The sequence below is a fragment of the Callorhinus ursinus genome, unplaced genomic scaffold (assembly GCF_003265705.2).
Source record: "Callorhinus ursinus isolate GAN/ISIS: 27379988/994484 unplaced genomic scaffold, GSC_fseal_2.0 scaffold21, whole genome shotgun sequence".
Taxonomy (NCBI): Eukaryota; Metazoa; Chordata; class Mammalia; order Carnivora; family Otariidae; genus Callorhinus; species Callorhinus ursinus.
In genome coordinates this window covers 13,927,064-13,940,190 of record NW_027397083.1, presented here as the reverse complement: position 1 = coordinate 13,940,190, position 13,127 = coordinate 13,927,064, and the positions used below count along the sequence as shown (strand labels likewise).

At 47.1% G+C, this 13,127-nt stretch overlaps 1 protein-coding gene across 4 annotated transcripts in view; it reads left to right on the top strand.

Annotated features, from left to right (window-relative positions):
* Positions 1-13,127, top strand: part of TRIM44 (tripartite motif containing 44) — a 118,320-nt gene that overhangs the window by 89,212 nt on the left and 15,981 nt on the right. Inside the window, exon 6 of one of the 4 annotated variants that reach the window (XM_073904751.1) lies at positions 11,317-13,007. The exons of the other annotated variants lie outside the window; for them this stretch is intronic. Within the exon in view, the coding sequence (XP_073760852.1) occupies positions 11,317-11,338 (22 nt within the window). The 3' untranslated portion in view covers positions 11,339-13,007. Of the gene's footprint in view, positions 1-11,316; positions 13,008-13,127 lie in introns of those variants that run through there. 4 annotated transcript variants of the gene reach the window in all.

Here is a 13,127-nt window from a genome sequence, read left to right as displayed (position 1 = left end):
AAAAAAACAAAAGCACTTTAGTAAACCACTTAATACAGAAAATAATCTCAGATATCATTGTTAGGAAATGAAATAAGGTGATTTGATTAAAAGGGACTGGAGAGAAGAAACTACTGTAGATAAGGTGTTCAAAGAAGAGCTGAGGAGGCCACTTCAGAGCTGAAACCTGACTGAACAAAGGACCTAGTCAAGCAACAGTGGGCACAGGGAGCATTGCAGGCAAAGGGAACAGGAAGTTCAGACTAGAGGCTGGCCTCTGGTGAAGACCACCTCACCTCTTAGACATTTTTTTAATGTGCTTAACAGAGCAATGTTTCTGATATATAATCTGATGATATTATATTGTTTGATACTATTATTTTTCTGGGTATTTTGGCAATGGGGCTAGTAATCTTACTTTAAGAAGGCTGTGATCTGTACAAGTCACGGACCTAAGCTGGCTTTATAGGAAAAGGATGGACACAGGGTTTACATCTGTTTCCTGGCAGAGAACCACATACCCTAGGCTCTGCCTGGGCAGTGGCTCACTGCATTCAAGCCTGGTAAGGATCCAGATATGGCTGGATCAGCGGGAAGCCTCCAGAAGCCCCAGTCACACAGAACTTAGATACCTAGGAAGGGAGCCACTGGATGATGTGAACATTTGTTTTGGTGCCAAATGAGATTATTCCCGGGATGTTTTTGGTTATCACAAGGGGTAAATTCTAAAACAACAAAGAGGGAAATAAAATTTTGTATATATATATATACACACACACACACACACACACACACACACATACATAATATATATATTAAAATATACAATATATATTGTAGAAAAGTAGGGACTAAATCCTAAAATAATTTAGGGAGGGGGCGCCTGGGTGGCTCAGTTGGTTAAGCAACTGCCTTCGGCTCAGGTCATGATCCTGGAGTCTGGGGATTGAGTCCCACATTGGGCTCCTTGCTCCGCAGGGAGTCTGCTTCTCCCTCTGACCCTCTTCCCTCTCCTGCTATCTCTCATTCTCTCTCTTTCAAATAAATAAAAATAAAATCTTTAAAAAATAAAATAAAATAATTTAGGGAGTAGAAATAGGAGGAGTACCATGAACTCAAACAAGGTTGAGTGGAGTAACTTTTAAAACTAAAAACCACTGCCTAGGCCAATACTTCCCTAACCTAGACACTCTGAACATAGTAATAGGAATTAGAAAGCTATTTGCCGTGTTTCAGAAATATGAATGGGTAATAAGGCTAGACAGGCTATCATTTACTCCGTGCCTTTCAGGTCACTCTTTGATTGGTTTATTCAGTATTGCAACAAACCCTTAATGAGATATCCACTGTGTGCCAGGTATAATGCAAAGTGCTAGGAAATTTTTTAAATGACTAAAGTAAGAATCCTTGCTGTTGAGACATTTTAACCATCTGGAGAACAAAGAGACAAGTAAATGGATCATTATAAAGCAGTGTAACATGTACCAATAGAGGTGTTTATGGAGTGTTTTGAGAAGTCCACACAGTGGGGCAAATGCTAGGGATAGGGTTTTGGAAAACTTCCTAGAGGAGATCTTACTAAATCTAAGTTTAAAGGACATATATAAATTAGCCAGATGGGTCCACGGGAATGAAATTCTTGGCAGAGGAGTGATCGTATATTTATATGAAAGGCTTTTAATTCTCCAGAGTACTTATGCATTGTATCAGGATTGTGTTCAGCTTTGAGAAAAACTCTGGTATCAGTAGCTTAAGCAAAAAGAGGTTTATTTGTTTCACCTATTAAGTTTGGAGGGAGGTAATGGCTGGCTTTGGTTCAGTGCCTAATGATGTCAGTACTGCCACGTGTCTCTGAGACTCCCTGGGCTTGTTGCCTTATGATTGAAAATGGGCTGCAGCTTTGGGTATCATATCTGTGTTCAAGCATGAAACAGGGGTCAGAAAAAAGGCCATGTCTATTAATCAGAAAAGTAAACATATCCCCAAGGAGCACCCCCACCCAAACCAGAAGACTTATCCTTCCATGTCATGGGCTTGGACCAGGCACATGCCCCCTACCCCGCACTGCAGTACAGGCTTTATGTGCAGATACTTAACCCTTCTACCCTCCAGAGTAGAAACCAGCAAGGGAAGCAAGTTAGCAGTCACTAAATCAACCCAACAGTGGTATCTGCCACACACATTTCATTTTACTTGCTCTTCATGATAAGCTTATAAGTAGGAAGAGCAGGTGTTATTGGCTCCACTTTAGAGAAGAAGAAACAGATCCTGCAATCACAGAGCTGTACCTTTATATAGCAATAATAACACAAAAAAATGAAAGCTAATGTTGATTGTGTGCTTAGTACAACCCAGACTATGCTAAGCACTTTGCATTGTTCTCTTACTTCCTCCTCTTGAGGGAGGAGGAGAGGGAGGCTCTCCTTATTTGATAGGTGAGCAATCTGAGGTGTAGAGAGATGTTGGCCTAACTCGAATGGAATCACAAAGCTAGCATAGCGCAGAGCCGGGACTCCAGTGTCAGTTCTCCAGAATGCCAGCCAGATGCTCTTCTTGCCTCTTCTACCTTTAAACTCTCATAACTTCCTCCCTGTGGATCCAGTAAGTGTGCCATCTCACTGTCATGGCTCAGAGCCCTTGAAGCCACCCCATGCCCCTATTACTCATGTTAATTTATTTGACCCACTCCTGTTTCTTCATTATTGCTTTTATGAACAGAGAATCCAGCAACACATTATTTCAAATGTCCTGCCATTATGAATGCATTTCCTTTCATTGTAATAGCACCGACCATAATGAGTACATTTTGTATCTGTGCAGATGTCACTGGTGTTTTTGATGCTCCATTCTAATTTATGTTGGAAAATGAATACTTAAAGTATTGCCCAGGCTCCCATTACTCCAGAGGAAATGAGGGACACCCTGTGTGTATGCATATGTTTTTGCATTCATGTGGCAGACAGAATGTTTTGGTCAGAATGAATTGTGTGCCTGAAATGAGTCTGGCCCTTTTCCTGGAAGGACACACTGGAGGTAATTTGCGGTGCATGTCAGCAAACCTGTGCAAGCAGGTTTCTTTATGAATGTGTGTTTGGGCCGGCTGAAGGGGCACAAATTATAGTCCGATTTTGTTAGAAAAGAAAGATGGAAAGCTTAGCTAATTGAGGGATCCACGTTCTGGGGTACCCCAAGATGATCTTGCCTTCATGTGCACAGCCGGCAAGGTTGCTATTATGCTTGGTGCCAACAAAATCACCCCATCAGTCAGCCACACAATGTCACTGCCTTTTTAACATTGAGGGTGAATAGTGACACAGGGCCACTGGGGAACATAAGGCGCTTGGTTTGGGGCTAGTTGCATGAACTGATCTTTACTTTGAGAGTCTGTGAAGTAGAGGGGTGATCATAGGCATAGGATTTGAAATGCCAGATTGTGGTAGAATGTGGCTCCTTTGTGGAGAGAGGCTGAGGTACTCAGCTATCCAAGAAATGGTTTTCTCTGTGTTTGAAACAGTATGTGGGCCATAAGTCTCTAGACCCTGAGCCTGTCTGTCTGTCGGGGATACTTGGGGTGGTATCTTTTTAGGTACATCTATGCCAAACATTTCCTTTCCAAGGCTCAGGATTGCGGTGGTGAAAGGGTACCTGGAAGGTAACCTGAGACCCATTCTTAGGAATCTTCATAACTAAGCTAAAAAGGAGGTAACACGGTGGTTTACAGAATATAAGACTAGCCTAAATGTCTATAAAATCCTACATTTTTATATCACCTATTCCAGCTAAATCTTTTAAATATGCAGGAGTTGCCCCTTAATAAAAATTGTCTACTCAGTTTAGGACTACTGACTTAGTATACACACAGATACGCAATATACACATAGATGAAGGGGTCTGGAAATGTTTTTCTTTTAACAAAAAAGGGCAAGACCCTTTCTAAAATTTGGCTTGTGGGAGAGCAGAATTTTTCTTTATATCTAAGTGATCTTAAATCTCACCGGGTTCTTACTGCTAAAAAATCTATCAGAATCTATACTGGAATTTCAATATTTGTCCTTTTCTGTTTCATAGGGAATGCTTTCCCCTCCAGGTGTCTGCAGCCTTAACTTTTGCACAGTGCATCACCTGGCTCTTCTGTCAATACCCAAAAGACAGACTTGAAAGAACTAGTTTTTCCAAATCTACCTAGAAATCTAAGCCCAGATAAAACCAATGCAATAACCTTAAAGAAGTTATTGTTCTTTGCTTCCTTGATGCCAGCAATCTACTAACACTTGTCCTATACTGAAAAGTCTGCTGTTTTATAGGAGACTCTGTAGGACCAAAGATACTGTTAAAACACAAATGGATCTGGCTCTGAGTTGAATTTCTGAGTCCCATATTCTCCATTATTGCAAACTCAAATGCCAGTAATGCGCACTGCAGCCTCTAAAAGGAAACAGCAAGAGGCAAACACTTTTCGGCGCTCTGCACATCTGGGCAGTCTGCGCCATTGTTCACCATTTGCTCAGGGGCAGTGATGTGAAGCACATTTTACTTTTGCCCAGGGGCAGGGTTAGTCTCTGAAAGGAGTGCAGAAACGAGGGTTCAGCTAGAAGCCATGTCCTACAGCGGTGGCTTTAGGTTTCCATGGACAGATCGCAGAAGGAGATGCAGTTTACCACCAGAGCCGTTTTGAGTCAGAAGTGTAGGAGACTGAAACCCAAGAACGTCTGGGTCTCCACGCCACTCTTGGGGTTAGAGTGGAGAACCAGGGTGAGAACAAAGTATCTGCCCGGTGCTCCTTCCGGTTGCTGCTACCGGCTCGGTGAAGCAGGCAGGCAAGCCTGGGCACCAGCCTGCACTGTTCTCCCGAGGAACCGCCCATCTGAAGAGAGTTCCTCTAGCAAATGTGCCTTCAGGGGACTATAGAACCAGAGGCAAAGCCATTTGCATTAATTCATCCTACACATATCTTTTGCCTCCTAAAACGTTCAAGGTTCCTGCCATATGTGTATATAAGTTTCTGGTCTCTAAATGGCTGTGCTTAGAGTCTACTCTGAGTTGATTGAGCAGCAAGGGAGAGGACCAGGCCCAGGGAGAATATGGCTTGCTCTTTCCTGAATCAAGTTGTCTGCGCTTCCACAGCATTCTGTTATAGTTGTCCTTAGCCATGAAACAAATGCAAGGACTTTACGTTTTTCCTCAACAGTAAATGGCATCAACTGAATGAGAACAGGTTGATGCCAAATCTGTGTGTTTTTTGAAACCGTTTATCTAAAATAAAGCAGAAATTACTCTTAATAGCTGTCATTTATGTTGACCTGTGCCAGCTATAATGTTAAGGACTTTAATAAGGTATCTTATTTGGTGTTCACAACTGCTCTGTGACATAGGGTTTATTGGACCCATTTTACATGAGGATTTAAAATGTAGAGAGGAAAGTGACGTTCCCAACGTGACAGTAGCTACTTATTTCAGAGCCCAGTCCTTCCCTTTCACATGGTCATTGACAACTAGAAGACTGAAGAAAGAGTCCCTCGAAGAGACTCCCCTAGCCCACTTAAGAGAGCGGAGTTCCCTGTTCCTTTAAGCAAGTACACAGGAAAGGCCACGGGGCTCCCCACACCAGCGACGTTAGTGCCTGATGCATCCCCGGGTAAGAGCTGCTGCATGCACACCCGGCAAAGGGGCCCAGCCCAGCCCAGCATTGTCTTTGGTGGGAAGAACAGTGGCTTTGCTGTGGGACAAACCTGGGCTCCAAACGTGAACAGGTCACTGACCTTTCTGAGCCTCAGTTTCCACATCTGTAAAACAGGGAGGCATAATGCCTTCTTCACAGAGATGCGGTCCACATGGGATGAGAGATTGTATATAACTGCCAAATATGATGCATGCTCACTAGATATGTATCTAAAAAGATACATAGTGCTTTAAAATGTCATTTTACTCTGTGTTAACAAAAGGTTTCCCAGGCACCCTGAAGTGTTTTGGCTCCAGCAGGAGCAGGGTTGAACGATGCAATGTTCTACAGTTTCCCCAAAGGCAGTTTCATTCTTTAGAACCAGTTCTGCTTTTTATGGCCTGTTTTTCCCTCCAAGGTCGGAGGTGGGCCAATGCCTTCCCTTCTGCCCTCCCTTTCCTATAGCTCTTCCCCAAGAATTCTCTCACCTCCCTTTTGTGATTTCCTTAAGTGCTTTTGATGGCTGTTTGACACTAGAAAGATATTCCCAGCAGGCATTAGTCTGTAATTGCCGCTTGTTGCTTGATGTGAACTTGTGGCTGGCTTCTGGGAAAGCAGTGGGGCCTGGAGGGGGGAGGCAGGCTCTGCGCCCGCTAAGTGAAGCAATGGGCCCCTGAGCGGCTGGCGGGCCACCGGAGGAGGGGCTCCACACATCCCCTCATGCCTTTTGCCACCTCTGTCCTGCGGGCCTGGAAGGGTAACCAGTAGAGGATTATGGTACGGGCAAACTCCTACATTCTTAGCTCCAACCAAAAAAGCAAAACAGAAACACAGATAAAGACCACAGGCTGCTAGGAGTACGCATCCGCAGTGTTTGTGTTATCATTGAGAGAAGGAATGCGGTGTCCTTAGGGTAACCCTGTATGCACCAGAGCCAACCAGCCCTTATTCTGGGGCCTGCCACCTGGGGACCTAGGCAGCCTCCCACTAAAACCTAAATAGGACTGTCCTCACCAAGGGGAAGGTGATCGAGGTACAAGAAATGGAGGCAAAATGCAAATCCCTTCTATCTTCATTTCACAAATAGACTCACAGCTGCTAAGCAGGGTTGGAAGTGTTTAGTCACAAGATACGCCCTCGAGCAACAGCTCTTGGTCTAGAGGAGGAAAAGCCGAGAATCCACCGCAAGAGACACGCAGAGTAGCCAGTGACCAGTGCCAGGGAAATGCCTTTCACGTCAAGTGCTTCGTGCCTAGCCATGTGCCCCTGGCTCTCTTGTAGCTTACGGGCTGTGCCCTAAACCACGCAGCCAGGACTTTACAGAGAGGCTTCGGTGCCCACCACTGTTCACAGCCTCCATCCTGATCTCTCAGGCCTGCCCCCCTTGCACTCCACTTCCCGGCCTGCCTGGCCCTTCCCAAGCTTGGACTTTGTGATGAATTGTCCTGTTCGTGGACATGGCTCACTGCTTAAGGCTGCCACTCTGCCCCTCGCACCAGCTCTGCCCCTGCTGTGCCTCCATGGCGGTCGTTCGTGCGTATTTCCCTGCGGAGGCTGCCTCTGGCTTGGCTGGTCTCACCAGACCTCCAGACTGTACATGTGTCCCGCTCCCCTAGGAGCAGTAGCACCGCTAAGGTCCCCGTGGCCCTATAGGCTGCACCAAGCTCCGTGAGTCTGAGGGGTGAATGCAGAATAGTCTCTGGAGGCCCGAGGGGTCCGCACAACATGCGTGGAGGACGTACATTTGAAGGCGGCTCTGACTTGGGTAGGGCAAGGGAGAGGGTACTGCTATTCCAGGCTGGAGCAAGAGAGGTCCTTGTTATGACTTGTTAACAGCTGTTAAAGCCGTCAGTGTGAAGGAGGAGTTTAGAACTGGAGCTGCCACCGAGATTTAAGGATTATCTGTGGATTTCAATGCCATTACTGTTCTTTACTGGAGGGGAGGGGAGGGGGAGTTGGAATGAAGGAGAAAATAAAGCCTCTAGTACAGAGTTATGTCAGATTCATGGAGTCCTACACTCCTCCTCCGGGCAGTTTTTACATTCCTATGGTGGGCCTGATTTGCACGTCTGCTTTTAACCCCCAGCAAGAGTGTCCTTTACAGCCATGTTGTGACCCTTCGTTCCAGTTGAGATGAGTAAGAGATAAGTGGGTGAGCATCTTTTCTTTTCCAGAGACCAGTCGTTCCCACGTTGGTTGCTAGGCCCCTACAGTTAATCTAGCCCCATTTCTAAAGCCTGCTTTTGCCGTTCTCTCCAGTGGGCAAGAAGAGGTATAGGATTAGCCACCAGAGCCCTTCGTCCCAGCAGCACTCCAAGCACTGTCAGCAGTCAGACTTACATCATAAGAGCAACAACCCAAGGGCAATTATGTGAGGTAAAGGATGTGTTAACCTTATTGTGGCAGACATTTTAAAGCTTATACGCGTGCCCCATTATGAGAGTGCGTACCTTAAACTCGCAGTGTGTTACATGCTAGTTAGATCTCAGTAAGGCTGGGGGGAAATGAGACCCCAGAGATCGGAGAAGCAGTGTGGGAAGGAAGAGAACCTTCTCTTTCCAGCTGAGCATAAAGCAAGCAGTTCCATAGGCTTTGCTGAAACTCCCATATACAGAATTGTCCTCTTTTTTTAAACTTCTTTTTTTCTTTCTTGTATGTATTTCAGTCAAGGGCCCTAAAAATAGTTTGTAGAGAGGAGTAACTTTATTGTCTCACAGCAAATGTTTTTTAATTTAAAAACAACCCCTGAAAGGCTTCGCTCATCTTTTCCCCAAAGTGGTTAGCTGGAATGTTTATTTTGCTGTCATTCCCTCCCTCCACCCCTCTGGCGCCCGGCTGAGTGAAGACTGCAGTGGAACGTTTTAAATAGTGAGTGGGTGAGTGGGTGGGGAAAGCAAAAGATCTCTACGCTTCTTGTTAATTTCTCATGCCGGCGTCGAAGGGCCGTCTGATACATGTACTATCCCTATATGCGATGGAGCTCTGATTGGGACTCAGAAGTGAGAGCCCAAGCCATCATCTAATCCAGGAAGGAGGAAGGGAGCAGAGCAAGGCGGAGTGGAAGTCTGATGTGTCAGGCACTGTTTTACACACCATTTCCTGAGAGAAGCAGTCACTTCAGGAGCATTTACCATGTGTCATGTGCTTTTACTTTCATAAAGAGCCTGGAATCATCAACTCTGTTTAACTGATGAGGAAACTGGGGCCCAGTGGAGTAAGTTTTGCCCAGGGGGACCCAGTTAATAGTGGAAGGACTGGATTCAAACCTTGGTTTTTCTGTGCCCTCCCTGCTCTTCTCTGTCAAAGCCAGGGTAGAAAGTCTGACAGCAGTGAGCCATCTAGATTGTAGACATTTACCTCTCAACTCCGCAGCTTTGGAGGGTGACTGGGCCTTATTCGATACTAAGGGGAACATTCCCCTGGTGCCCTTTGGGGTATTTGGATTATCTTGCTCTGGCTAAGTCCTGAAATTGGGCCAGTGAGGAGCAATTGCTTTTCAGGTATCATGCATAAATGTTACGACATCTGATTTGTGTTGAGAAGTGAGCTGTAATCAAGTTCTCCTGCAAATAGATGGGACAGGTCTGAAGTGGTGGGATGATGTCATTTGAGTGTCACAGCCGAGCTGGCTTCAGAAAAAAACAGGAGGAAGGCAGAATGTGTCTTTAATGATCTTTATGTGCTTCCTTCAGCACCCTCTGCTTAGACCCTAATCCTCGCCCTTTAAAGATGAGCATTTCTCTTTCCCTAGCAAAACTTAACCATCTACCTTGTCCCATCAGCTTCTAAGACGACAGCTGGCTCACCCAGAAACTCATCTGTGCTCAAGTGGTGTATGGTAGCCCCATGACCTACTCTTGTCTTATGATATCTACTGATTTTTTCATTCTGGAGGCTCGGGCAGAAGTGCAGTACCTCAGACTAAAGAAACAACTTTGATAAGTTCTTCAGGTTTAGTGGTTTATGGGGAGATCTTTTGAACATGACAAAGACCGCAGCTGCCTTTTACCCAATGTCATGTGTGCCAGTACCTAGGGCAGCCCTTTGATCCAGAGCAGTGGGCTTTGTTCCGTCTTGAGATTGGGCGATGATACGCGAAGGGTGGAGACCCGCAGTGTTCCTTCCTCTTTTCTCTCTTTGTTTCGGGCTCTCTCCTGTTTGGTGTGTTCATGTGTTGGGTCTTCTCTTCTGGCCAGGCTAGTGCCTGTCTGTCATCTGACAGAACTGATGTGGGATCCCGGGAGAGCCTCTGGTAAGCGTGGCTGAGATGTTCATCTCCTTGGCTGTCTGCACCCGTACGGGCAGATTCCTACAGCCCATACCTATCGGCTGTATCACGAGGTTTTGGAAGAGTGGGGTGGGGATAGCTTTCTTACCTTCTGCATTTCCTGAGGGGTCTCCTAGAAAGAATGTTCACTGCAAGGGCAGGGATAGGACAGGGTAATGAATAGGGAACCCCACCTCCATCTGAATGGTTCCCTTTTACAAACCTCTGCTTCGTAGTTACACTCAGAAGGTGAGCTGGTGGGGGTGCCTGAGTTACTGAGAGGCACAAGAAATCTCCTTGTAGTTCACTGTCTCCCTAGTTCCAAGCCCTCTCACTGTCCCTGGCGTAGGCCTTAGACTCTCGGACAAGTGAGTCTGACTTTGGCGAAGAAGGAGCCCTCGGCTGTGCTTGGGAGTGCATTCACTCACTCCAGACCCCAGCATCATACATGGGCGCCTCGGATACCCTTCCAAGCTGAGAGTCAGACTTGCACTGATGCTCCACAGTCACATTGGAGCAGCCCGGTGCCTGCCTGGCCCCCACGCAGGCTTTATGTTGAGCCACCGCTGGCTGTTTGTCTTTTCTTGCTTCTCTGAGATATGTCTTTTCTTGCTTCTCTGGCCGCCTCGGGGAATGCCACACGGAACCCAGGCTGTTTTAAACATAGGCCTGGTTCCCGCTGTGCCATGCTGGCAGCGCAGTAGATGCCACATGGAGCCCTGACGCCCTTCTCATCTCCTGCTCGGTCCCGCCCACACGCCTCCCATCTTCCTAGGAGATGCTTCAAGCGTGACCCCTGGAGAGCAGTATTGGGAGCTGCTCAGGAGATACTCTGTCTCTCGGGGCGCCCCCTCACACTATGTCTGCAGCCGCTGTGAGCGCCTCACGGCTCCCTGGACGTGCTGAGCGGGCGCATGTCTTCAGGACTTTGTTCAGGCTGCTCCCCCCACCTGCCACGCCCTCCTTCTCGCCTCATGGGCTTCCTGGAACATTCCAATCCATCTGCCCACATTGAGTGGCAGTCTTTGCTGACTCTACAGGTGGAATTTACCATCTCTTTCTCTTCTCATAGAGCACTGGCTGCATTCTTTGCCAGTCTGAGAGCTTCCCCTGCCTGGCATGTAGTGGGGGCTCAGCCGTCGTGAGGCAAGATAGAAGCAGTCAGCTTAGGGATGGGGAGCAATCTAAAAACAGTTGAATTTGGTAGAGTGTCCATTACTTGGTAGTAAGCAAGCTAAACACTTGAGCTCATTTAGTATTCCTGTCCACTCTAGCAGGGACATTCTGGTCTTTCTCCTGTCTCGGTTGCCCTTCAGCACACATACGCCCATCGTTCTCTGTCCAGCATCCTGCTTTACCTTCTCCACAGTACTTTCCTCTATTTGAAATTATCCGTTTCCTTGTTTATTAGATGCCTCCTTCACCAGAAGTGAAGCTCCGTGAGAATTGGGACCTTGTCAGACTTGCTCGCTACCGTGATGCCAGTGCCCAGGACGGCGTCTCATATCCTGTGGGTGCTCAATAAGCATTTGTTCACTGAAATAGTGAATGAATGCATGACACCCCGTGTCATAGACAAGCAGATTGAAGCGTACAGAGGTTCAGTAGCTGTGCCAAAGTCACCCAGCTCAGAAGGGCCTAGATGGGAATCCTGGTGTCACTCCAACATGGATGATCCTAACAGATTGTACAACCTCCTTTAGGCGTTTTCCAAGAAGATAGATCTCATGCTCTTAGGAGAAAAGTCTGCTTTTCTGCTGGTCATGGTTACTGCCTTGAAGGCCAGTCTTCCCCACCTTGCACTTTACCTGCTAACTCCTTTCTCCTAGGCCAGTGCAGGTTGTGTGAGGTCCTGTGTGACAGCCACCAAAATGCCTCCTAAGTGCCAGGCGTGGTGCTAAACACTGGGGGTAAAATGGTGTATGAGAAGCGGAGTCAGCCTCCCAGGAGCTCAGGCAGCAAAGACATTTACAATATAACCACACCAAGGGGTGCTGAATCCCTGAACCCCGGGAGGCGGCAAGGACAGAGCAGGGACCCATCAGACTACCTTCATCGTCAGTTCTCCGTAGGCAGACAAGGGAGCATCATCACAACTGAACACGTATTTTGTATCTTCTAGTGGCGGGGCGGTGGGGGGAATCAGCTGAAACCTCGGAAGAGTTTCTCTGCATCCTAATTAAAAGAGTGAGAAGTGGGTGCCTCTCACCTCAGGATAGGGTTGAAACTGAAACTGGTGTCTGACCCAGAGACCTTCTGCCCTGAGTCCTCGGGACGGTGTCTTGGGACGGTGTGCCAGAGCCCACAAGAACCAAAGCAAGAATCCGAGGGAAACCACTACATTGCAGCCAGGTGGCTACAGGAATGTCCCAGGCAGATCACAGTTGTAAACGCAGAAGACATCTAGCCATACCCTTTTTTTTTTTTTTAAAGGGACTATTGGGATGCCCTATAGCAGGGAGGAAGTTTTCTGGTAATTGGTGTCCAAGCTGGGGTTCGAGTCTGCCAAGGCCTTGGATGATCTTTAGCGATTCACAGAGGTTCCCACCTCTGCTACTGGCAGTGAGGAATGCAGCCAAGCTGATGAGACAAGCGCCCTCCTGCGCGGCCTTCATCACCACTGAGGGCTCCTCCTGATCCCCGCCCAGGGGGAGGGACATGGGCCAGGCCGCGGGTGTCGTTCCAGCCCTGCCTAGCTGTGGGAGTTTGGGATGTCACTTCACTTCTGTGCTCCTCGTGTTTTTTCATCTGTAAAATGGAGTGTTCATTCTGTTAGGGTTATGACTATGAAAACCGAATGTGAAAATGTTGGTGAGGTGATGAGTTCAGAGTCTAGTGAATAATAATGATAGCACCCATTTAGTGAGTCCTTCCATGTATCACTGTCTTCATTTCATGTTTTACACATGTGGAAACCTTCGTTTAAAGAGGCATCCCTCGGGGCGCCTGGGTGGCTCAGTTGGTTGGGCAACTGCCTTCGGCTCAGGTCATGATCCTGGAGTCCTGGGATCGAGTCTCGCATCGGGCTCCCTGCTCAGCGGGGAGTCCGCTTCTCCCTCTGACCCTCCGCCCTCTCGTGCTCTCTGTCTCTATCTCATTCTCTCTCTCAAATAAATAAATAAAATCTTAAAAAAATTAAAATAAAGAGGCATCCCTCAAAAACTAATGATGTACAATATATGTTGGCTAATTGCACATAATGAATGAATGAATGAATGAATG